Raw genomic sequence first — 24,278 nt, 5'->3', positions numbered from 1 at the left:
GAAGGTCTGACCACTAGAACCAGAACCTCTTGTGTTATTTCATATGCAGACGTCTTTTTTTTTTTTTGCAGGATAAATCACGTCAGATTAAACTAAAGAGCAAAAGAACAACCACAAATATTTAAAGAAACGGCTTCAATTTTCTTCTTTTTTTTTTTTAATCTCCACATTTTATTTTTTCTTTGCTCTTAGATAATAATGATGATGATGATGAAGATGATGATGATGATGATGATGATGATGATGATGATGATGATGAAGGACGAGGGGAAAATGCTTGGTGGTCAATTTGTGGAGCCGCTAATTTACTGCTTCAATCAATGACATAATTGCACAGCTCAGCATAACCAGCCATCACTGCTGCAAAACGAGGGATGGATGGATGGATGGACAGATGGATGGATGGATGGATGGACGGATGGATAGATGGACGGACGGACGGACGGACGGACGGACGGACGGACGGACGGATGGATGGATGGATGAAATCAGAACTAAACTAGAAAAGAAGAAACTGAAAGAAGGATGGGAGTGGATGAGCGAATTAACAGCCAGGAAGAAAATATCAAAGGGGTGATGGACGGATTGGCGGATGAGCGCATGGGCAAGCGATGGAGGAATGAATGAACGAGCACAATAGATGAAAGGCTGGATAAAGTCGGGGCGAGCTGAATGAGTTAAGAGCTGAAGATGAAGGTGAAGGGATTGTGGGGCAACAGATGAAAAGAAAATAGATAAAAAGATAAAAAAAATAGGATGAAATGAAATGGGACGAGTTGATAAAAGAACTGAAAAGCAAGTGAACGGAGAAATGACTTAAAAAAAGAAGGCATTAGTGGGTGGATTGAAAGATCGAGGCACGACGTGAGAAAGCGTCGACGGCAGGATGGACGGTCGACGGCAAAACGCACAGCTCCTCTAACTGTGAACTGAATTTGCTCCACGACTTTATTTCAATGCATTTTCCTGCGAGCAGCAGCTTTGTCTTGGCGGTAAAAGTTTCGCCTTACATCTCTCGCTCCTCTGTCTAATTGTAGTGAGAACAGATGGCTGCATAAAAACGCTAACGTCATTCGGCGAAGATGTATGACAGGGAACGTGTGCCACCCAACGAATCGCTCAAGCAGCTTTTTTGCATTCTGCCTCATCATGCCTTGATGTGCATCGGCGAGCGGCTCAGGAAGCTGCGTAGCTCGGCCGTGTGCGGCGCTTAAGTCGTGCAAATTAGCTGAAATATGCGCCGTCGGAAGCCTTGTGTGTGTTTTTTCCTCAATCTCTCTTTATCTTTCGGGCCACTTTGTCCACTTTGCTTTGGTCCGTGTGTGTGTGTTGTTTTAAGAGCAGATAAGAGCTCAGGCTCAGCGGGTATAATAGTGATTCAGCTGCTTAACAACAGTGTTTTTGGAGGGAAGATACACTTTGCTTTCTTCTACCTGGAGACGAGAAGAGAGGAAAGGGAAGGAAAGGAAAGGAATGTGGAGGAAAGGAAAGGAAAGGAAAGGAATATGGAAGAGAGGAGAGGAGAGGAGGAGAGGAATGAGAAAAAAGGAAAGGAAAGGAATGAGAAAAAAGGAAAGGAAAGGAATATGGAAGACAGGAGAGGAAAGGAGAGGAGAGGAGAGGAGAGGAGAGGAGGAGAGGAATGAGAAAAAAGAAAAGGAAAGGGAAGGAAAGGAAAGGAAAGGAAAGGAAAGGAAAGGAAAGTGAAAAAAGCAGAGGAAAGGAAAAGAGAGGAGAGGGGATAAGACAAAAGGAAGGGAAGGAAAGGAAAGGAGAGGAAAGGAAAGGAAAAGGAAAAAAGCAGAGGAAAGGAAAAGAGAGGAGAGGAGATGAAAGGAAAGGAAAGGAGAGGAGAGGATTTGAGAGGAGAGGAGGGTGTAGAGAAGAAGCGAGACTATCTGATGATGGGAAAAGAAGATAATCCTGAGTGCAGGTTTTATCCAGAAGCCAGAAGAAGAAGAAGTAGGAGACATAGAAGAGGAACAAGAGGAAGGACAACAAGTGCAGTTCTGTCTTTGTGGGCCTGCTGGCATTCATAATTGATGCAAAAAAAAAAAAAATAGCACAGGTGAGATGTAAAGGAGAAGAAACTGAAAAAAAAATGTAGAAGAAGTGATTTTCTTCAGGGAAAGATGCTTCAGAAGGAGTAAAAAAAAAAAAAAAAAAGGAGGAGATAAAGAGAGTGGTGTGAGGACGACAAGCCCTCAGCTGGCTGATGACTATCATCACTTAAAATGGATCGCGTCCGATAAAAGCAGAGCGCCACACAAATGTCACCGAGGTACGTAGACTTCTACATCTGTGTTAAGTGGTGCAGACCAGACTTTGGCAGTGTCCGAATCAACCTCCTTGGCAACGAATTGGTCGATCTGGCCCACGGGAGGGAAGAAGAGGAAATGAAGAGAAAGAAGGAAGTGGAAAATGGCTTTGACATTTGACGCGTAAACTGCGCGTCTTTTTGCTAGCGTCCACGTACGTCATCGCACTCACAAACACGCAGGTAGAGATACGTGTTAGACCGCCATTAACCCCGATTATTACAGCTTGGTCAAGTGAGAGCCGAGAGAAACAAACAAACAAACAAACAAACAAAGGCGTGATGGAATTAAAGCTTGTTTTTCTCACCTATAGAAGTTGTGGCTGGAACCGGCTCTTTGGACACTGGATCCAACGCGGCACACAGGAAGGAAACAAAAGCTCAGTGAATTCACACAAACTTCTTTTTTTTTTACAACAACCTGTCCTCACGCTGCTGCAGAAGCCACAGTAAATCCAAACTGCTGCTGACAAACACAAGCAGGAATTAGAAATGGAGAGAAAAGAAAGAACCTGCGGGCACGTTTTGAAGGCTGCTTTCCAGCCGAGCTGAGAGCCGAGGACCATTAACATGTTCTCCATGTAATAACCCACGAAATTACTGCGAGCAACTACTATTAATAGTAACTAGAGTATGAGTAAATGGAGCCACAGCGTGCCGTCTTTAACCCTCCAATTAAAGGGAAGCAGCACAAGAAGCACAGAGAACTCTTCTGTTCATTATAATAAAGTTACAATGTCGTGAAAATAGAAATATTTACAATTTTAATTCCTTTCTTTCAATTTGTTCACATACTCGACTCCTATTGGTTGTAAACATGGCCTGCAGTTCAACCAAAAAAATCACTCAGGTTTTGTGACGTGACTGTTGGTGGCAGCTGAGTTACTCATTTAAAGTTGGGCAGGAGGTTAAAGATTTGTTTTTATTTTACAGAATCTTGATACGAGATGAGCAAAATACCGTAAATTCCAGACTATGAGCCGCTACTTTGAACACTGTGGCTTAAACGACGATGCGGCTAATTTATGGATTTTTACGAATTCGCCTCGAGACGAAAGCGACATCGAGAGCGACAACGACAGAGAGGTTGAGGAAGTGTGTGACGAAGTGATTCTGTTCAGTTCCAACACTGAAGACTTTAGTGGTTTTAGTGCGCAGGAGGAAGATGAAGATAGCGATCAATGACTTTTCCTGGTAGGCAAAAAAGCATTTATGTATTTGCGTATGTTAGCGGTACGTATTTAATTTAAAGTCTACAAAATCTTTCTGTGTAATTATCTCATGTTACCAACGTGGACACCTGCGGCTTTTAAATGTACAAAACTAGTTTTCTTTTTAAAGTTAGCGGGTGCGGCTTATATTCAGGTGCGCTCATAGTCTGGAATTTACGGTAAAAGCAATTTGGACGAAATATCTCGATTTTAAGCGTAGATTCTGGACTTATATATGTTTTTTTTTAAGGATTTGTCAGATTCTGTCTGTTTTCACAGGTTCTGGCTCTGATAAATATTGTAATTTTGATGTTTTTTTCAAAAAAAAAAAAAAAAAAGATGATGCACCTTTCACACCTGCCACGGAGGTTCAGAGGGTTAATACTTCCATCCTGCTGAGCTAAACGCTAAGGAGCATTTTCTTCGTGCAATAACCCGCAATGTTCTCGCGAATACCTACACTGAGAGCAACGGCACGCTTTCTCTAAGTACTAATGTGTTTAAAATGCTACCTGACAAACAACTTAAGCTAGCAATTTGGAACAAAAATACATTTTCCCACTTTCCCACTTGCAGTTACGTCTGAAGGCCGTCATTACTTTAGAGCCTCCAGGTGCCTTGATTGTCACTCTGTGCGAAAGGGGTCAGATTGTGTGATTAATGTGCGGCTAACAATGCAAAGAGCAAAAAAAACATACATAAGACATCATCCACAATCTTGCACTGATGACCACAACGTTTCTCTCACGACAGTAAACTTTCCCCCCACTTGCAAAAAAAAAGAAGAAGAAAAGCGGCCTTGAAGCAAACTTCAAAGCTTCGGCGTGTGCATGTGTGTTTAAAGTGTATACCTGAGTAGTAGGAATTCAGCAGGGATTTGCTCTGCAGCGTCTTGCTTCCTTGCACAGAGAAGGAGCAGGGGGAGGGCGAGGCTGTGGAGGAGACAGGAGGGAGGGGAGGTGAAGAGAAGGTGAATGAGAGGATGAGAAAACAACCACACCAAAAAAAAAATAGAGGGGAGAGGAGGTGAAAAAGGAGACGAAGGTTAGGGTGGATGGAGAGAGAAACAAGAGAGGAAATTTGGGGAATAGTGGTAAAAAAAAAACAATAAAATGAGGATTTGAAATGTAAAACGAAGGGGTGGAGAACAAAAAAAAATATTTAAAGATGGTTAGTTTTGTGACCCCAACAATCCATCATTACAGGACACAATTAACAATGAAAGCATACACAATGGGAGATCGATGCTCCATATTCAACAGCACGAGCTGCGATCCAATAACACTAATGGCACCATCGATGCTCCCCGATATTGAATTTTTGCAAAAACATAAAAGCGGTTCTGTCCCAATGAGCATGCACTTTAATCTGACATGCTCTCAATGCCGGTCAATACGTACAACGGATTTTACGGCTCGCATGAAGAATGGAGGTGGAGGCTAAATTGAACGGACCAACGGCGAGAAACGTAAAGAAAACGGCAAAAAAACGGAGTGAAATTAAAGCATTTTCCTGCGGCCGTGTGATACTCACACGCCGGTTTCGATTCAGGAATAATAGCGGTTTTGTTTGCTAACTCGGCTAGCCTGGCCGTCTAAAGGTGGAGTATTTAGCTACGTACGCTCTGCTAGCGGTCCCATTCTGTGTTCTGTGAATAGGAAAAAGGACAAGGATGATCCACAAAAGCTATGTTCCTTGCATGTTTGTGCACAGGACAGCAGAACAAACAGGAGTGGAAATGTTGGAGGAAAAAAAAATGGCACAATCTAAATGTGCTGACTTGGCAAATGTCTACAGTGACCTTTAACCCTCCCGAAAAAAGACCTTAAATTCAATTCAAACTGCTTAAAAAGATCTGATTTGCTTTCAAAAGAACGTACAAAGATGGAATTTTGTTCCGTTTGTAAGTGGGAACAAGGGAACTGCATATAATCCTGCTCCTTTACTGCTGAATCGTTCAGCTAACCCTACAGCTTCTTCTGCTAACTCTAAATCGCTAACTGCTAACTGTTCTGCTGCTGGCTGCAAGAGTGAACACAAGAGTCCTCATGCACTCCCAGCATCTGAGGAACTAAACCCCCAGTGGATTACTTTCATTTTTGGATGTTAGCACGACAACACAAAAATTTGAGAATTGCACGGCTAATGTGGCTAACGTTAGCTGAGGGACATTTTTTATGTTGCCTTTAGTGCTTCTAGTGCAACCTAAACTAGCTTCCTTCCTGCCCTCTGTGTTCACATATGCTGCATTTAAATACCGCCGACTTCCCAATAAAAGCTGTTGTTGTTTACGTTTTTTTAAAAATAATTTCTCCAAAGCTGTGTTGTGAATTCAGCAATATTTCCATGTAAGGTGATCGCTCAGGGAGAAAGTTAGAAATGATTGACAGACAGTCAAAAAAAAGCCATTAGCTATTTATAAAATCCACCGCATGTATTTATCAAACCATCCATTAAGCCGTCGCGGCCCGCGGATGGAGTCACTGTCACTTCAACAGAGGTCACTCACGTCAGGACAGAAACCTTTCATCACATGCTAGAAAATGATCAATGGCAATAATTCTGTATTGATTTACGGTGATTTTCCACTCAAAAAAGGACCTAAAGCATTTCCACTTGTGATGTTATTTAATCATGACTCCACATCGGCCGTCATCCATCCGTCCATATGTAGGTAATTTATCCGTCACTCTGTCAGTCGGTTGGCCCGGCACTTAGCGAGCACTTACCGATTACAAACGCAGCTAAAGATTGACGGCTTTGGCCATATGTTTTAAAAAAAAGAGACCTTTTTGCAATCATGGAGATGAATGACGGTGGAAGAAATGTTTATCATTTGAGAGATCCTGCAAAATAAAACAGCGCTTTTTGGTTCAACTTCCTCTCGAACGTGATCAGATCACCGGCTCAAACTGGCCACCGTGCGAATAGGGTCAAAATTGCAAAAAAAATAAATAAATAAAAGTTAAGCAGATACGCCATTGCTTAGAGATGCGACTCGCCGAGAGCGCTTGCTTTCCTAAACAGTGACTAATGGCTACGACGTCCTTGCAGATACGCTCTATCTCTCACAGAGGCTGCGAGAGGCCTATAAATAAATGATATGTAGGATAGACACAGGCGCACGCACACACAATAAGATAAAACCTAGAGGGACTGCTGGCAGACTGACTGTGACATATTATATGCTAGCTAAGCCTGTTCAATAATCCACAGCAGATATCAGAGGCGGCCTACACACATTTATCTGGAGGAGGACCTGCGGCTGGATGGTGCGTCCGCGTACCTCCAGCTGATTGTCATTTACGCTACGGGCCTTCGGCAGCCACTTGCTAATCATGCACGTTAGCATATATAGTAGTTTTACATGCATGAGGGTTAACAAAGGCTTCCACTACACAAGTCTGCTCTCCCCCTCATTTCATACCGACTGAGCAGATATCAGGAATATGCCTCCGCTCTTCTGCCACTTTTGCAAATACATTCAGGTATACGCCGGGTTATTTAGCGTCTCTGAATTCACTTTTGGTTCTCTGCTCCTGCGCTGTTTCGCATCGGTGGTAAAAGTTGGACAAAACCTACGATTTTCCTCTTTAGCTCGCCGGCTTTAACCCTCACGTTTCCTGCCATAAAACAACCTGAAAAGATTCCCAGCGACTGAGTTTTTAAAAATAAATGTCAGCGGGCTGACACCGACCTCATCCGGCGTTTGTAATTTTGCTCGTGTCTTTAAAAAAAAAAAAAAAATGAATATGATGATAGTTTCCTGATGTGAAAATTATCCGTGTTGCACCCCTCCTTCGCCTCATTCTTATTCATATTCTGTTTGCTGTACTGTTTTCTGGTACAATGGCCCAATTTCCCTACCGCGGATGATTTAAGTTTTATCTTCTCCTCTCTCCATTGTCCTCTCTTCCCTCCGCCTCCCCTCTCATCTCTCCCCTCTGCTCGTCCTCCTCCCCTCTCCTAATACCCCCAAACACAACATATTTTCTCCTCTTCTGTGATAAAATCCCTCTCGTCTCATGCGTACCGGCGCTGTATGCTAATGCGCCGCAAAAAAGGAAGGCTCAACTTTAATACAGCGAGGGGTGTACCTGCATACCAAAAAGAAATCTGCTTTGACAGCAATGTCCTGTGAAGATAGCTGGTGACGGGGTGAGAATGCAATAACACAAAAAGGTTATTTGCCCTGCGAGGGTCCGTTCGCACAAATATTATTGGGTCCCCTGCCTTGTGTCAGCATTTTTCCTGTGTCTCATTAGGACCGAGCCTGGATGGGGGGACTGCGGCTCGGTGCATGTGTGTGTTTGCTTTGTCTCTTTTTTCAAATGCACATGTTATAACACAGCTCCGAAGACACAAATCCTCACCCTCGGAGCCGGACGGATGCTCTCTGCATTGTAGCGAGCAGCGAGGTGCAGCACGTTTTGGAATAAAAACCGTGCAGCCTGACCTTTCCGACGACGCTGGTTGCTTGTCTGCGCGGCGGCGTGTTGGTGATGAAGAATAATAGTGAATTTACATCACGTTTAATCATAGTTACAGCCTGCGTACAGCTCCGTGTCCATCGCCACACACATTCCTCTGGTTGGGATTACTCATGAGCCCGTCACAGATATGTTCACGTCATCATGCCATGTTCGTATGAAGAACAGGATAAATGCAGCTTTGGAAATATGGTAATTCCACATGTGTACATACCAAAGTAATGTAGTAACAGATGAACTTCTGCTAAAGTAATATCTTGTTGGCTGTTTGCACCCGACAGTTTCTACATTCATAATGTGGCCCTGCTGCACACCAAACAGCAGAATTGTGTTCCAAAGCACATGATGATGGATTTGATTTGCAGTGCAGTTACTTAAAAGTTGTGGTCATGAGAGACGTCTCCTGTGCACAAGGAGGCCGAGGTGGTCCCAGACACAGACTGTATAAAAGATGGACGTAGCAACTGAAAAATGAAGCCAACCTGGAAGTGTCAAAAACCTGCAATATCACTACGTCCACTAGCTGCTGGCTCCACAAAGCCCTGGCTCCCATAGACTGGAACTGGAAAAGAAGTGATCACAGATCACCAAATACTGCATTCCTACAACTCAGGATTGTTTTCTTATTAGTTTTCATGGTCAGATCCAGAGATCAGGTGGCCAATCTGAAAATAAATCAAGACTGAATTTTTAAAAAGTCGTCAACATGTTGCGGGGCAAGGGGCGTGGCTGGCTTGATTGACAGTCGGCAGCGACGATGCAGACGAAGCGAGCAGAAGGCGGTAAATGTGGGCGGGGCAGAGAGGGCCCGCCTCTCAATCCATCTGACCAATCGCTGCTCCTATGGCTCCGCCCCCCTCTGACGGTTTTTGCGTCACTGGCTCCAAAAATCCAAGATGTCAACCAGGAAGTAGAAAAACCCTGGCTTCATTTTCTCAGTGCAGAAACCAACACGGTAGCTACGTCCATCTTTTGTACAGTCTGTGGTCCCAGACTCTGGGGGTCTCTGAGGTAAGGCTGCCATCGGGAGACTCCTTGTTTTGGGGCTGGACTGTTGCAAACATTTACCCAAATTCATAGAAGTCATACAGCATTCTAGCACCGCCACATCTCCTCTATTATTATGAAAAGATGTCTCGTCTGCCGGCATTTCATGGTGAGACACATATAAAAGCACAGCCAGCTGCATAATGCAAAAACATTTCTTCTTTCCCTGACATAAAGGCTAAAGTCATATCAAATGATGGAAGATTTGGTTTAGCCTCGAGTGTTGACTATTGACTGCTGACAGCATGTACGTCTAGTTGTCATAATGACCCAGATGAGAGCTTTGAATTATCCTTAGAGTACCACAGGGCTCGCAGTTTCAGCCAGATGAAAGGCATCGCGGGTGACACAGCAAAAGAGACTGAATTGAAATTTGTTTTTTTTTTGTCTCTGGATATCATGGAGCGTTAGTAGCCTTTGGAAAGTTTTGTCATGTTTCTACTGTCTATCCAAGGGCAACTAGAAAAGAAGGAAAAGTCTGGCGCTTTCTCCCAGACTTCACTTCACATATGCCCCAAATCTAGGTAAAGAAAACCAATTTGAATGCTAAAACTACATTTGGCCCCCAGGCAAGGTCTAGTTTATTCTACCTAGAAGCAAAAAAAAAACAATCCATAACTTATTAAATAAACATTATGTTATCATATATCCAATTCCCATCTTATAAATACTCCAAACGCTTCCACACACACTCCTATTAATAGATTAACAGACTCTTGTTGGGTAAGAAATACGTCCGACACGACAAGTCAATCAAACTGTGAAGGTCGGGAAAGAAAGTTAGCTCCCATCCGCTCGCCGCAAAACAAACGAAAGCCGATAACTCTCTCCCAGTTTGGAGCGGCTACAGGTGGGTGAGGTCCAGATAGAAGTGCTCTGCTCTAAGTGTTTCCAGTGCAAAAACATTATTGCACGTCAGAACTGCAGCGTGGACAGTTAGAGGAAGAGTGCAGGCAATTACGGCCGGCATTAGCTCGCTACTTAGTCCCTCTCCAGCACCCCTGGCTTTCAGCGGCCAAGCGCTCACAAAAGGCCAGCTTGACATTTTCAAGAGAAAAATGCCCTCCTGAGAGGTCCCGTCTAATTACGCCGAGACACTCACACACTTGCATGTAATTCCGCGAGGAGATGGGGGAACGCGCGCACCCACAAACGCAGGCCGGCTAACTTTCGTCAGCCGAGGATATGGCCGGCGACAAATACTGTGTGGTGTGATGAAGAAAATGATTAGAGCAGCACTAAATAAGAGGGGAGTCAGTGAAGCAGCACAGCACACTGCTGTTATTGGTGAAAGACGACCATATGGAGGGTTTTATTATAAAATAAGATGTCCACTATTTGAATAAATGATGTGACAAAATGATTAATGACACAGGGACCTGGTGTATCTTTGGAGTGGAGACAAGGGCAGAACAAAACTTTACAAACAAAACTTAACTCAGCAAAATAAAAAAAACGGGTGAATTATTTCCGTCTATATTGCTCTTCTTTTTTTTTTTTTCTTTTAATTATTGCACTCCCACAGCACAATAATCTTCCGCAGATGTATCCGTGGTTATATATAGCGTTTGTTTTGAACGGTATATTCTCCGGTGTGCCTCCACGATGGCTGCAGCTATAGCAGGTGTATATTAAGGTTCAAGGCAGAGGGAGGGTGTGGACTTACTGAACCCGTTGAGGTCCTGGTTGGAGGTGGAGAAGGGGTCGTCCTTGTGCAGGGTGCTGACTTTGGTGGTGCTCTTGTCGGCCGTGGTGACCGGACCCATCTCCCTCTGCTGAGTGGAGCTGCTGGCGGTTTCCTTCTGCTTCTTCGCCAGCTTCCTGCAGAAGGTATGATCAGACATTAGGACGTGCATGCAGAGGGGAAGTAAAACCCACATGCAGTGAACCCAAGATACGAAAGAACAGATCACAGAACCAGCGGCACCGTCTGGGAGATGATTTATGGTGAAAACATGCAGAAAACAGAACAAAGTAAATAGATGAATAATTAAAACAGGTTTAGCCGTTTATTGTTTTAACAATCTGTAAGTGCAAGTGTTGTAATGTAGATTTATGGGAATTATTAGACACCAGTTCATATTTATAGGGCTGTTTTAAAGTCGTTCCGGGTTGTCGTTTTGTCATCATAAAACACATGTTTGAGTCTATAAGAGGAAGAAAAAGCTACGCTGGCTAACCGAAATATCGTTAGCACGTCCAGGCGTCCTACAGTTCTAGCCTTGAAAAAAACAAAAGGAGGCTTGAATTTTAGTTTTGGAACTCCTCCTTTAATCCATTCACCTCAAACTGACTGTAAGCACGCTTACTTCTGCTGTAAAGTCGAGCATTTTAACAGGACGGTCTCGCATGTGGAGCCTCAAGTGGCCATTCAAGGAACTGCAGCTTTTTAAAAAAATCTTAATTTTACACGAGCTGGTGTCATGCGTGTGCTGCACCACATCTGCTCTTGTTTGCTGCACATAACCGCTGTGGAAGCACGAGTTGCAGATCTTCCTTTTCTCTGGGGACTCCAGCTTCCCCCCACAGTCCAAAGATTGGTGGGGTAACTGATGTAAACTGGCTGTAAGTGTGAGTGTGGGTTGACTGTCTATCAGCTCTGTGATGGACTGGTGGCTGGGATAGGCTCGCTATACATGATGAAGCGGCTTGAATTTGAGTTTTGGAACTCCTCCTTTAATCGAACACCTCATTCAGCGGCATCGAATTCACATATTATAGTAAAATAACTGGCAGCACGTCGACCACGATGTCAGGAAAGACGGATTTTTTTCTCAACAATTCGTGTCAAGCATCAGTTATACCTCCCTGACAGTGCCGGCTGAGCAGCTCTGCATAACCTTTTTTTGTTTTCAAGCTAATGGCATCACTCAGTGGACTTAAACAGCTCCATTTCCAGGATGACTCACTTTCTACGTGACGAACGGGGAGAAATATTTCTGTGACCCCGTAATTGTTTGTTGTAAAGGGCTTAGAAATTAAAAAGGAAAATTTTTTTGTCCCCCTGCAAAGCAATTAAAGGACAGGTTGTATGATTCAATGGGGAGAGGTTGACATTCAGCACTCGGGGAACAAGTGGGTGGCTTCCACATCGGCTATATATATTTATATATATAACGGTAAGTGTAGCTGCGTAGCTACCGCTGATGAGACGTCCCTCGAGTGCGGTTTTATCCTTTGATTTCCTTTTTTTTTTTTCTATCACTGTTCACACGCCACAACACCCATCTGTCGGCCATTCCCACTACTTTGAGTTCTACCTGAACCTTCAGTTTTAGGTCCGCTGAGAGACCAGATGGCAGCGGCGACAGCGAGCCGTTACAGCACCAACATCGTCCGGCGGATTCGCGCGAGACGAAGCGGATTTTTTACCGCCACGTGTCTCCTAAAAGCTAACCCCCCTCGAGAAGTCAGAAACGTGAACCTGAAAATACTAGAAGCGATAATTAGCGTTCTTCATTTTAATATGTGACACGTGGTTCCACCGGGAAGGTTTTCATTTCCTGCGGTGCACCTTTCCAATGAACTCCGTCTCTGCGTTCTGCAGCTTGACTCGCTTCTATACGAGGAAACCGGAGCTGGAGCATCACCTGGACCAGACAGCTGTGTCCACATCCACGTTTCCAGACTTTCACGAGAGGCCCTTGTCATATTTTCAAGGGGTCTTTCATAAGTGACTATAAAAAATTAAAAATAAAAGCCTGAATTTTAATAGGAGAAGAAGAAAAAAAAGATGTCTTATCCTTTGCAGCCTTCAGGATCTTAACCATCTGCTGTGTGCTGTGTTTAATGGAGAATTCAGACAATCCTTCAGTTTCACCAAATATCAAAATCAGAAAAACTGTATTCACCCCTGGAGGGGAAGTCGCTTCGTAACAGCTGCTCAAGATTCTGGAAGTTCAGAACTTATCCAAGAATACAAGAAAGTGAGAAAAAAAAAACAGCTCAACATCTGAGCTGCAGACACATTTGTTGGCAGTAATGTGACCATTTGTAGTTGATGCAACCCCTACGTCTACTTCCCTGCCGCTCTAATTTATTTCTGTCTGGCCGAACCGTCTGAAATGGGCGATCTGGAGTATTTTCCTCAGTAAAATATAGTCAGAGAAATCCCCTTGTTTCCTCACAAGGGCCATTAACTCGCACATCTTACTGTCCAGACGTCTCAAATTGCCCGTGATGATAGAAGAGAGATACGGCTCGTATCGGCTCGTCTCCGTCAGTCCGCCTTATCTGAGCCCGGCTCCTGATTTCTGAGGGTCGGTCGCCATCAGTAAACAACGACTTGGTGCGTTTAACAAGTGTTTCTGGTGGACTAATGAATAAAGGACGAGCTATTTGTTTGTGCTGAGTGTGTTATTTGTCACCAGGTGGTTAAACTAAATGGACTGCTGGTGTTTACGTTTTGACTTTTCGGGTTGCTGAGGATCACCCAAATGCACCATTGGGTTTAGGAGGTTGGAGGAGAAAGGTGCAGCTTGAATGCCCCCAAAGTTCATCAGCACCTTGAGTAGAGCGCTTCATTTTCTGCAGATGAAAAACTTTACTTTTAAAAGGTGGCTAAAACCCTGATCAACCCATTTGCACCACTTTGCTTCCCTTTGTCTCGTGTTCGTTCAACAGCGGCGAGGTTCAGAAGTCGACGCGTGCATCGTCTGTAATTTGATATGTAGCTACAATAATTGAGATTTAGATTTCAATCAAAGGCATCGAAGCACGTATAATGAATTAGCCCGGGATCCCCGTGCAGTGTTATGCAAAGTTGTTATGGGACAGTTCCCAAACCTTGATGAGAAATACCTCCTAATTACTTCCCACTAGCTTTCTCTACTGCATTTGTAATTATTAAAAAACAGTAAAGCACAACACAACAATGGCGTCGTCTTTTGCTGAAACCACTTTAAAATGTTCCACAAGTTAATTGAAATTTAAAATTGTTCCAAATAAAAGAAAGTAAATATATCAGGATGTTTTTTCTTCCTTTGTCGGTGGAGAGGTTTTAAAGTAGTGAACAACAATAATCAAAGCTCCTGGTTCAGTGGGAAGTTGCTCGTGTTCAAAAGCTCTCGCAGATCAAGAGAATTAGATGAATTCTTCTTCACCAGATATCTTCCTTTTATATGTAACCTGTATTTTTTTCCCCCCACTAAGGGTAACAGAAATATTTTTGATGTGCTTGTGAAGCAGCAGAGAGCAAAGCATGATGTAACCTTGAAGAACATTATGCCCTGAAAGCTCGGGGTTCATCTGGGGGTTGCATTGAAATCCAATAAGCACAGCCGGTTTCACCGACTTTCAAAATAGCTGCACACGGTTTCTTTAGAAACATAATAGTTATCTACTTCACACACAAAAAACCCGACGTCTCACCGCAGCTCATTGTGGTTAAATGGCATTCCTGTGTACAGTTAACGCCTTATTAGCTGCTGGTGTCTGATCTGATCGTTCTTTGCGACGTTTGTGCGCCGCTTGACGGAAAACTCACACTTTGTTCAGTCATTGGCCAGTTAATAACTGGCAGGGGGGAAAAAAGGAGGTATCTAACGCTGCACAGCAAAGCATCACACAACAGAGAAGTGACGGCACACATGTATACAGGTAGGGTTAGCGTTAGCATCTAATGGTTTTTGCTGCTCAAATTCACATCTGGACTTTGATTCATAGATTCAAATTGTTGCTTGACAGGAAGCTTGAAACCTGCAGACTACCTGTTGCATTTATTTATGTCGACCGATGCAGTGACCTTATAGCAAAAATAATAATTCCACCCGACTGCTCGCTTCTGGACTGAGGTTAAAAATCATAGAACGGACAAAAAAAAAGATGGACAAACCCTCCAACAGGTTTACTAAACAGCGCTTTTATAGCTCAGTGTGTTGCCAGCACCTGAGTCCTCCGACCTTTCACCTAATTAAAAAAACAATTGCAAAGCGGAGTAGCCCCTTAACAACTTTAATACAATTTAAACGAGTGAGTTATATAAAAATTCACTCCCCTGTTGTCATGAACAAGGAAATGAGCAGAAGACACTAAAACAGACTGTAAGCACTTCTGCTGTAAAGTCGAGCATTTTAACAGGACGGTCTCGCATGTGGAGCCTCAAGTGGCCATTTGAGGAACTGCAGCTTTTTTTTTTTTTTTTTTTTAATCTTAATTTTACACGAGCTGGTGTCATGCGTGTGCTGCACCACGTCTGCTCTTGTTTACTGCACATAACCGCTGTGGAAGCACGAGTTGCAGATCTTCCTTTTCTCTGGGGACTCCAGCTTCCCCCCACAGTCCACAGATTGGTGGGGTAACTGATGTAAACTGGCTGTAAGTGTGAGTGTATGGGTTGACTGTCTATCAGCTCTGTGATGGACTGGTGGCTGGGATAGGCTCGCTATACATGATGAAGCGGCCATAAAACAAATGGATATAAATCCTTACAGCCACATTAGCTATTATAAATGTCTATATTGTGTCTGGTAACATCCAGTTGAAGTCAATGTACAAATGAAGATCATTTGCAAACATCTAGGAGGCTCTTGTTCCCGTGACCACTTGGATGCCCGACAGGACTGGATCATCCAAAGCGACCACAACTTCTGTTCATTTGTTGCAATAAGCTTTCCTCCACTTTGATTTTTTGTTTGCTATCCTTTTGTTTCACACGTTGTTTGCTGACCAGAACATGATTCGTCTTGTAGCTGTAAAACACTCTGTAGCGCCGTGAGAACCCGTGCGCTGCCCACAAGCTGTTGGATTGGAGCGACCAAATTTTCCCACGGCTGCGTTCGTTCACGCCTTCTGCGATTTGCAAACGAACAGATTTTTTTTGATCGCTAATATGTGTATCGAAACTGAGTCATCCGCAAAAATCCATCTTATATTTCTTTTTCTTAAGTCAACAACAACAATAACAACAAACTCCTCCACAATCCACCAACACATTCTTCTAGTTATTCAAAGTGTCTGACATCCAGTCACGAGCGGCGTGCAGCGAACCGCGTAGCATTGGCTGCAACGTTCTCGGTTCACGAGCAAACACGCTTCGAGATCCGTGGTGCCGCGTGTGCAGGACGTTGAGTGAGATTTCGCCCGTGTGCGAGCGCTACACGTGTCTGTTGTGTTGGGCTGCCGGTCGGCGCTGGGCAGCGAGTGGGCGTGTTTCTCAGTGACTTATCACGAAGCCGCCCAGTACGCCTGTTTACATGTGCCTCTGAAAGACTGCTCGGTCTGCGCACAGCAAACTTCAAGAGGGAACCGCGAGGCCAGTGCGGGCATTATTCAGAACATTGGCAGTGAATAATCAAGTTTCTCTCGGCACGTCTAGACTTAAATGTGTCACCGCGGCGTGTGCGGTGTCGGCGGTGGGCAGCGCTGCTTAACATCCAGACGAGAAGTCACAGAGGCAGCTGGGTTAAGCATGAAGCGTGGATCAATAAATTAGGAAATGTGCAGTGTTTAGAACGGAGCTGACATGACTCATGACTGGTAAGAGCAGCCAAGAAGAGGCTCAAACAGCTTTTTTTGAACAAACAAGAGCTTCTTCATGTCAGAAAATGCTTTCAGAATTAAATATAAAGGAAAAAAAGGGTTGTAATCTAGTTGCATCTCCTTTGTTTTGTTTCACCGCAGAATCATCCAATAGGAACAAAAGTCCTATGGAGATTATATCGGTGCTCGTATCTGAGGTTTTGGATTGTCTGTGCGCCTTTACATCTCGATATAATACCACCGTATACAATCAAATGTGCTTGCTGTGCACATTTTTTTTTTTTTTTTTATCCGTGATCTTTGTGTGTTTGCGGATTGTGCGCGAGTCGCATTTGCCGAGCCCTCCGAGGGTCAGAAAGCAATAAGCGAGAGGTCAAATGCGGAGGCAACATCTCTTTTCATCCCTATCATTCCGCCGGCTCACAGAACGCTGGCAATAATATGTGTGTGTGTGTGACCGCGAGAGAGGGAGATACGTAGAGATATGAAATTAAAGCAGTAAGCATATTAGCGAGTGTGCGCGTGGGTGAGTCTGGGATCAGATGATGAGCTGTGCTTGCCCTTGAGTACTTAAGCAATTCAGCCAAGAGACAGAGGAATGAAAAACAGCAGAAAGATCTGAATCCCGGAGACGGAGCGAGAAGCGAACGAAACGATTCGAGGACGAGAGGAAGAGCGACGGGGAAGGCGCGAGAAAGGAGAAGGAAGAGACGGGAAGCCGAGGAACGGCCCGACAGAGTTTCTCCCATAATCATTTCCCTTCCATCAAGCCCCAGATTCAACCTCTGCTCTACTCCACACCAATTTATGGGCGACGGAGCCTCAAAACCTCCTGTGTGATTGGAGCTTAGAGTGGCCTATTCCTGGCTATCTGACTGCACTTTGGCAGAAAGTGGGCAGGAGACGAGGAGGAGGAGGAGGAGGCGAGCGAAGAAAAGGAAAATGGAAGAGATGGAGGGAGAGAATGGAGATCGGCGACGAATGGGAGGAAGATAACGGAGGGAAAAGAGTGACAAAAGGAGAGACAATGCAGAGGAGGCAGGTGTAATGTGGAAGGAGAGGCGCTGAAACTTGAGACCTGCGAGATAAGAAAGTCCTCCTCCTCCTCCTCCCCGTCGCTCTTTGGCGACACCTCCACCTATCGCACATTCATCCCAATAATGGACTCGTTTAGATGACAAATTCCGTGCATATTGTAAGTGGCAATGAGCGCCACATAATCCTCCCTTAATGAATGTCACGGCGGCAGTTCATTAAGCGCTAAGGTTACCCCGCCGGGCGCCGACCGCGGCGAGAATCATGGACTACTTTGTGCCGCCGGCGACGTTAATTGCAGTCTGTTTGATGTGTCGATAATGAGAGATGTGCGTTGTGTGTTTTTTTTTTTTTTTTTTGCGGAGGTTACGAGAGCCGAGCGCTTCCCCCTGATGGGTTTGAGAGGAGACATTATCGCCGAGGGACACGAAATGAGAAGAAATGAAGTGAAGCGAAGCGACGGCGGCACTTTTTGGTTGAAGGGGGGAAGAAAAAAAAAAAAAACAGCTTTTTAATTGTTGTTCATGTGATATATTAGGTGTCATGAGCATTTGAAAGGTTCATTTCCCAAATGCTGTGTATCCATTTAGTGAAATTTATTACTGAGGTTCGGCGCTCAGTGTTTCCAAAGCGTCGAGGACGCCGCCGTGGGAATCTATATGCGTTGGGACACCTCCACTAAAACCCTTATGGGTCTAATCCATTAGCTATATAAGCAAGAGTTTGTGTTGTTTAAATTAGCACATTCAGGCTTTTATTGTATCGCCTAAAAACGCAACAGGTCGGTGCTTAATCCCTTTAATTCTACTTTGTGTTTAATAGCTTTACTTTTATTTACAGGGTTACGACATAACTTTTAGCTCGGCCGAGTCGTGTTTTGTTTGTCAAAATAAGTTTGTTATTTGACGTGGAACTGAGAAAATGTTTTCTAAATGGTTGAGGGAATGATATCTGTAAGGTTAAGTTGTGCTGATTACAGAGGCAATGTGCTCGTTATGTCTCATTATTATCTGTAAGTGCGAATGAAATTTGTGTGTTCTAGTTGCAAAGTTTATGAATCAGGTACAAAAAAAACAACGAGTGGCATGTATCATAAATTCTTAACCAGGTCTTTTTAATGGGTTCAGATTCTCGAGCTGCTAGCATCTGTTGATATAAATAGTTTAAACAGTTTAATTAATGTATTTAATGTGCGTATTATTCAGTATTCAGTTTTCAGGATGGATGGAAAACCAACCTGGAAGTTCCTTAAAGCTGCATTCTGTCTAGTGGCCAATAGGGGGCGACTCATCTGGTTGCAGAAAGAAGTCAGACTGAATAGAAGTCTATGAGAAGATGAGGCGACTTGTTCTGGGATTTGTAACCTCAGTAAACATTTTCCTCATGAGCTGATGGTCTCACTCGCTAGTTTTACATCTTCTTCAATACGGGATGAAGTTCATTTTGTAACTCACGGCTCCAATCAGAGGAAAACAGACGATAAAGTACGTTTTAGGGCGAGTCAACCTTTTGATTGACAGGATACGATGGTGTCAAAAGCTGCCCCTTGTTGTTAGATGTGGTTTGAAAAGAGCGTGAGAGCAAAATGCCAACCCTGAGGTCACAGTCCATCTTTTAAATATCTTTTACATATAGTCTGTGATGTTCTACAAACGTTTCTGAAGCTACAAATATATATATGTGTTTACAGCTTTAGACAAGGACATCAGAAAGATTCACCATTTTCTAAGTATTGTTCTTTCCTAGAAAGCGTTGCAAGCAGAGGGAATTGGATTTATTTTAGTAGACGCTTGGCAAGTTAACAGGGCGACCTCAAGGCATCCCATGAAACAAGGGAAACGACATTTGTTTCACTTGTCGAGGGATTGACAGAACTCCCATATTATGGCTAGAATGGCCTCCGCCATTTGGTTGGCAGCTACAGAGCTCAAATATCCTCAAGCCATCCCCAGCCAGCGCCGCCGTCAGACAGGCAGTCAGTCACTTCAGGATGGCAGCAGTAGCTCCAGAGGAGGCTGTAGGCGAAGCCCAAACAAACTTTCATCTGCGTATCACAGGATTTAGAAGCAGACCCAGCAAGGGAGGGAGAGATTGAGGGATATAGGTGAAGAGAGAGAGGGATAGGGGCTTGAAAAGACAGAGGGAGAAAACACACACAACACACACACACACACACACACACACACACACACACACACACACACACACAGCAGGACTGCAGGAGTTTTGCACAAATTTAAATCCCCCTCTCATCTAACAGTAAACATCCTCGGGCTATAGCGGTGCGTGTATGTATGTATATGTCAGCGTCTGCACACGCGTGTGTTGCAGAAGATCTTCAGAAAAAAAGATCCTTTATTTTTCTGGCCTTTTTCTTTAAATATTAATTCACGACACATTTGTTGCTATATTATATCGCACTTGTTTTATTTCCTTACTTTGCTTGTTTTACTTACATTAGAGAAAAAAAAAATAAAAATCTGGACTTCAGAGGCTGCTGCTGATATTTATGTTCAAAATGAAATGAAAACAAAAATATTCTGATATGTCAAAACATAGTATGAGGTCACGATTAAGTTTTTTGCCTCAAATCTGATTTAATATTTCGTATCTGATCCCCAGGACTATTTCCCTGGGTAATACACACTCCAAGTATTGCAGATTAAGTGTCGTTTGCTGTTTTAGTTTAATTCTGTGTGGAGGTTTAGTGGGTAAAGGGGCACCATGACAAAGTCTTTGTGGTCTACGTCATGCGTCTGTGGCATAAAAGTGCAATAAAAGCACAGAACATATGCATTATAATTGTAATTGTATCACAAATTAATAAGTTAATAATTGACAATGCTGAGTACATTAAGAATAATTATTTAAAGTTATGACAGTTGTGTGAGAGTGGACATTATGATTCATGCTGATCATTTTAACATGATCAGCCCCAAAACCCTGAAATATAATAAACCTTTATAAATAAAACATAATATTTCCTGGAATCAACAGAAAACTGAGAGCATCAGCTATGCCGGTGTATTAGTCAGGATCTATGAGTCACTAATTTCAAACACATAAATGCAGGTCTTTGTGAATTTCTGTGTTTTTTCATGTTACGTGTGCATCATCTGGAAGGTGTGATCGAAAAGTTCCAATACTGCTCGTAACGCTTGTGCACAGAACGCATCACTTATTTCTAATGTCTCTGCGAACCTTAGAGTGAAGCAGAGATTAAATATCACGTTCTGTGTGAGCTAGTAGTCTGGATGCTTCCATGTGGAGGATCATCACTGGTGAGGAGAGGTGGGTCTGCAGCTACCACCAGGAGAAGAAACAGTTTTTCAGTGGAAGAGCTGCAGTTTCTATAATGAGCGGCATTTTCTTTGACCACGGACCAAAGTTCTGTCACTGTAGGACTATAACGTCCTACTGCGGAGAACAGTTGGTGCAAATAACCTGAACTGTGGTGCTTTCGGAGCATCTTTTTTTCGACTCCACATCCGACTACATCACCAGGTTTGAGTCCCTGCAACTGTTTCCTCTTCCTCGTGATACGTCCAGCAAGTTCATTTTGTCTGCTCTGAGTTAGTACTTAGGTTTCGTCTTTTCAGACAATAGAATTTAGGAGATGGTTCTTCATCTGACATGTTTCGACTGGAACTTCAGTCTTCCTCAGAGGCTGATCGGCGTGACGTGTCGTTTATTTGGTGTTCCTTGTGGGCGTGGCCAATCTGACAGATGTGTCAGTTCTGTCAGATTGGCCACGCCCCACCGCCGCCCGCAGGAGAGAGTCCCAAGTGTGTGATAGCATGAAGGTGCCTTCATCCCGGTTGATCGCCCATAAGGAAAGCCAAATAAACGACACGTCACGGCGATCAGCTGACGCCTCTGAGGAAGACTGAAGTTCCAGTCGAAACATGTCTGGTAAAGAACCACCTCCTAAATTCCATTGTCTAAGAAGAAGACACCTAAGTACTGTTTCCTCTTCCACATGATGCGATTCAGGTTGAAGAGCTGCTGTATCGGCACAGTTTAGAGGATTTAGTGCTCGTGTTTACATGGCAGGACTTTCAGGCGCTGCAGAAACGCTGGGAGCTCCTGTGATGGTGGACAAATTCAAATCAGGTACGGTTTTAGATTTTTTTCCTTTTGTAGGCACAGTTTTGTAACTTTTTGATCACACTTTATAAATGTTTGGTTACTCCTTGAGCTCATGCTCTGCGAGTGAGTGAGTGAGTGAGTGAGTGAGTGAGTGAGTGAGTGAGTGAGTGAGTGAGTGGGAGTTTGTGCCAGATCGTGGTTGTGTGTTTATTTGATTCTGACCGTAATGTTTTCATGGGTTCGTAATATCGTCTCCATAAAGGGAACATCTGTAGGAGACTAAACACCGCCGTGCATGTTCGTTTTCTCTCCGATGAGTGCGACGGCGACGGCTGTTGTTTTCTAATAGTGCCACTTTCTTACCGCTAAGAAGTCATTTCTGGTGGGGTCAAACAGCCTGAGGGGGGCTATTATGGGGAAGAAGTTCAGACATGTTCCGCTCAGTTAGGACTCTGCTGCAGATTTCGGAGGAAATTTCCTGATGCTTTGAAGACAGCTGGAGAGGCTGGGGGGAGGTTTTTAGAAATTCTCTGCAGGGATTTGCAGGTGAGCTCAGGGCAGCAGAGTGCATGTGATTGCACAGGTATGCCGGGATGTGTGTGTTGAAGTGTGTGTGTGTGTGCGGCCCGTACGTGCTTGTGCATGTATGAACAGACAGCTATAATAGCTCCTCATTAGAACTGGTTAATAAGCAGGAAATGGCCACTTGGTGGAGAAGATAACAGTGAATTACATTGACCTTTTAGGGTGAGACACTTTAAGAGACAGACCGTGCAAACAATGCAGATGAAGTCCGACTGAAATTTCCACTCGCTGGAGTCGGTGCGGCCAGACAGCATACAGCACACGCTCGCTAACGAGGAGAAGTGCTTCGCCATAGATTGAGTATTAATTACAGTGTCAATATTGGGTCCCACATTAAAGGAACGTGCACGGAAAGTTTAATGAGTGCTGTGTTTTAGCCATGATGGAAAATGTACAAAGACTGCGTAATGAGGATGTTGAGTAAAGTTTTTTTTTTTGGCATTAGACACACATTGACAATATAAATTCATGAGGCAGAGCACCTCGTCAAGCACGTCACGTGTGGTTTTGGAAGAAAAATAACGTTTTATTAAAAAGAAATGCATGTTTTTTTTAGCTAATAGCATTTTTTGCAAGCTGCTGGACGCAACGGTGTGAGCGTATAACTCATCTGTTTTTGCATTTTACATCACCTTTACTTTTAATCCACCTGCCAAATGACATGTAGCAGCTGCAGGGCTGCTGTTTGTCTACCGAGCATCAGATCAGCGTCTCTGGCAGGTCGTCCTGTACAGCTGTTATCATGCAGCGTAAGTAGCCAGCAGGTGAGACGTGGATATGGCCAAGGGGTGTTTTTTTTTTTATATATATATATATCACAAATCAGAACATCCTGCAGGTTTGAAAAATATCTGGACATTCAAAAAAGGTTCTCAAGGAGTTCAACCGTGATACACAGGATGCAAGAAAACATGACAGTCAAAACGTAGGCATCAAAGAAGAAATAATGGGTTGAGAAAGGAGTCACTCCTGGTGTGAAATCTCTACTTACAGGTAATAAGAGTAGGAATAAGCATGTCTTCTGAAGCATGGTGAGGTGAGGCCGATGATGACAACAGAGCAAAACCCAGAAGAAGGACAAACACATTGGATTAGTTCATGGTTTGAATGAAAGAATTACTCCTGTTGGTATTTAAAACTCGTCTATGTGTCCTCATATGAAAACTTTTACTGTCTCTTAACTTTGTTTCTCTGGATTTTGTTTTATTTTTTGTACACTTGCTGACCTATCAGTCTGACAGTTTGACAGAACAGGAAGTTTATCTCGTTGTGTGCCCATGTGCTTTTCTCTTTTGTCTCTCTCTGTTGTCTGTCGAGTCAATATGTTTGTCTACATCTGGTCTTTACTTTTACAAGCCGGACATGCAATACGCTCTTAAAACAGCTAAAACACTCTCTCTTCATAAATCAGCTGTAAAGTGGTCAGTAGTTAATCAACCAAATGAGAGGAATAAGGAGGTCTGCGACATGTGAAACGATCACTTAACCCGTCAAAGAAATGACAGAGCTTCGCCTGTTATTAGCTATTAGGAGCGATCGCTATCTATCCATCCAGTGACAGAATTATTTTAATCGTCTTACACCTTTAGTTTTGTAAAGTAAATCAAGATAGCTCAAGAAGAGCTGTTATTTTATGTATATATCCTAACTTTGAAGTCCATTTTTTTCCCTTTTATTTAAAATTTAAGGTTCGCATGAAACTAAATTTTAATTTATTCCTCAAAAAAGGTCTTCCTACGACGTTTAGCGTGCATGCTAATGTGTTAGCACGGAGCTTTATTTACCAGGTTCACGTGGGTATTTTATCATCACGCTACGGATTACCAACGCTAAACATTTGTTTAACCTGTGGGTTTCCCAATAACACATGAATGCTTGAGTAGGAAAAATAAATAAAAATCCACTTAAGAGACGCCACTGATGCCTCCATCACCAACAGGCTGGTCAGCAGACAGACGTGGGATGAGGAGGAGAAAGAAAAAGGTAGAAGATGGAAGAAGAGGGACAAATGGAAGCGAGGAGGAG

General features: G+C 43.5%; 1 protein-coding gene across 1 annotated transcript in view; it reads right to left on the bottom strand.

Moving 5' to 3' along the window:
- ptprt (protein tyrosine phosphatase receptor type T) overlaps positions 1-24,278 on the bottom strand; it is a gene marked incomplete at its 5' end in the record, with an annotated part of 345,648 nt that overhangs the window by 83,451 nt on the left and 237,919 nt on the right. Inside the window, 4 exons of the mRNA XM_008289688.1 lie at positions 2,626-2,661; positions 4,380-4,460; positions 10,732-10,886; positions 23,245-23,274. Of these exons, the coding sequence (XP_008287910.1) occupies positions 2,626-2,661; positions 4,380-4,460; positions 10,732-10,886; positions 23,245-23,274 (302 nt within the window). The remainder of the gene's footprint in view (positions 1-2,625; positions 2,662-4,379; positions 4,461-10,731; positions 10,887-23,244; positions 23,275-24,278) is intronic.

The sequence above is a fragment of the Stegastes partitus genome, unplaced genomic scaffold, assembly GCF_000690725.1.
Source record: "Stegastes partitus isolate 25-593 unplaced genomic scaffold, Stegastes_partitus-1.0.2 Scaffold632, whole genome shotgun sequence".
Classification (NCBI taxonomy): Eukaryota; Metazoa; Chordata; class Actinopteri; family Pomacentridae; genus Stegastes; species Stegastes partitus.
The sequence above is the reverse complement of the archived record's forward strand: the minus strand, read 5'-3'. Positions and strand labels throughout refer to the sequence as shown.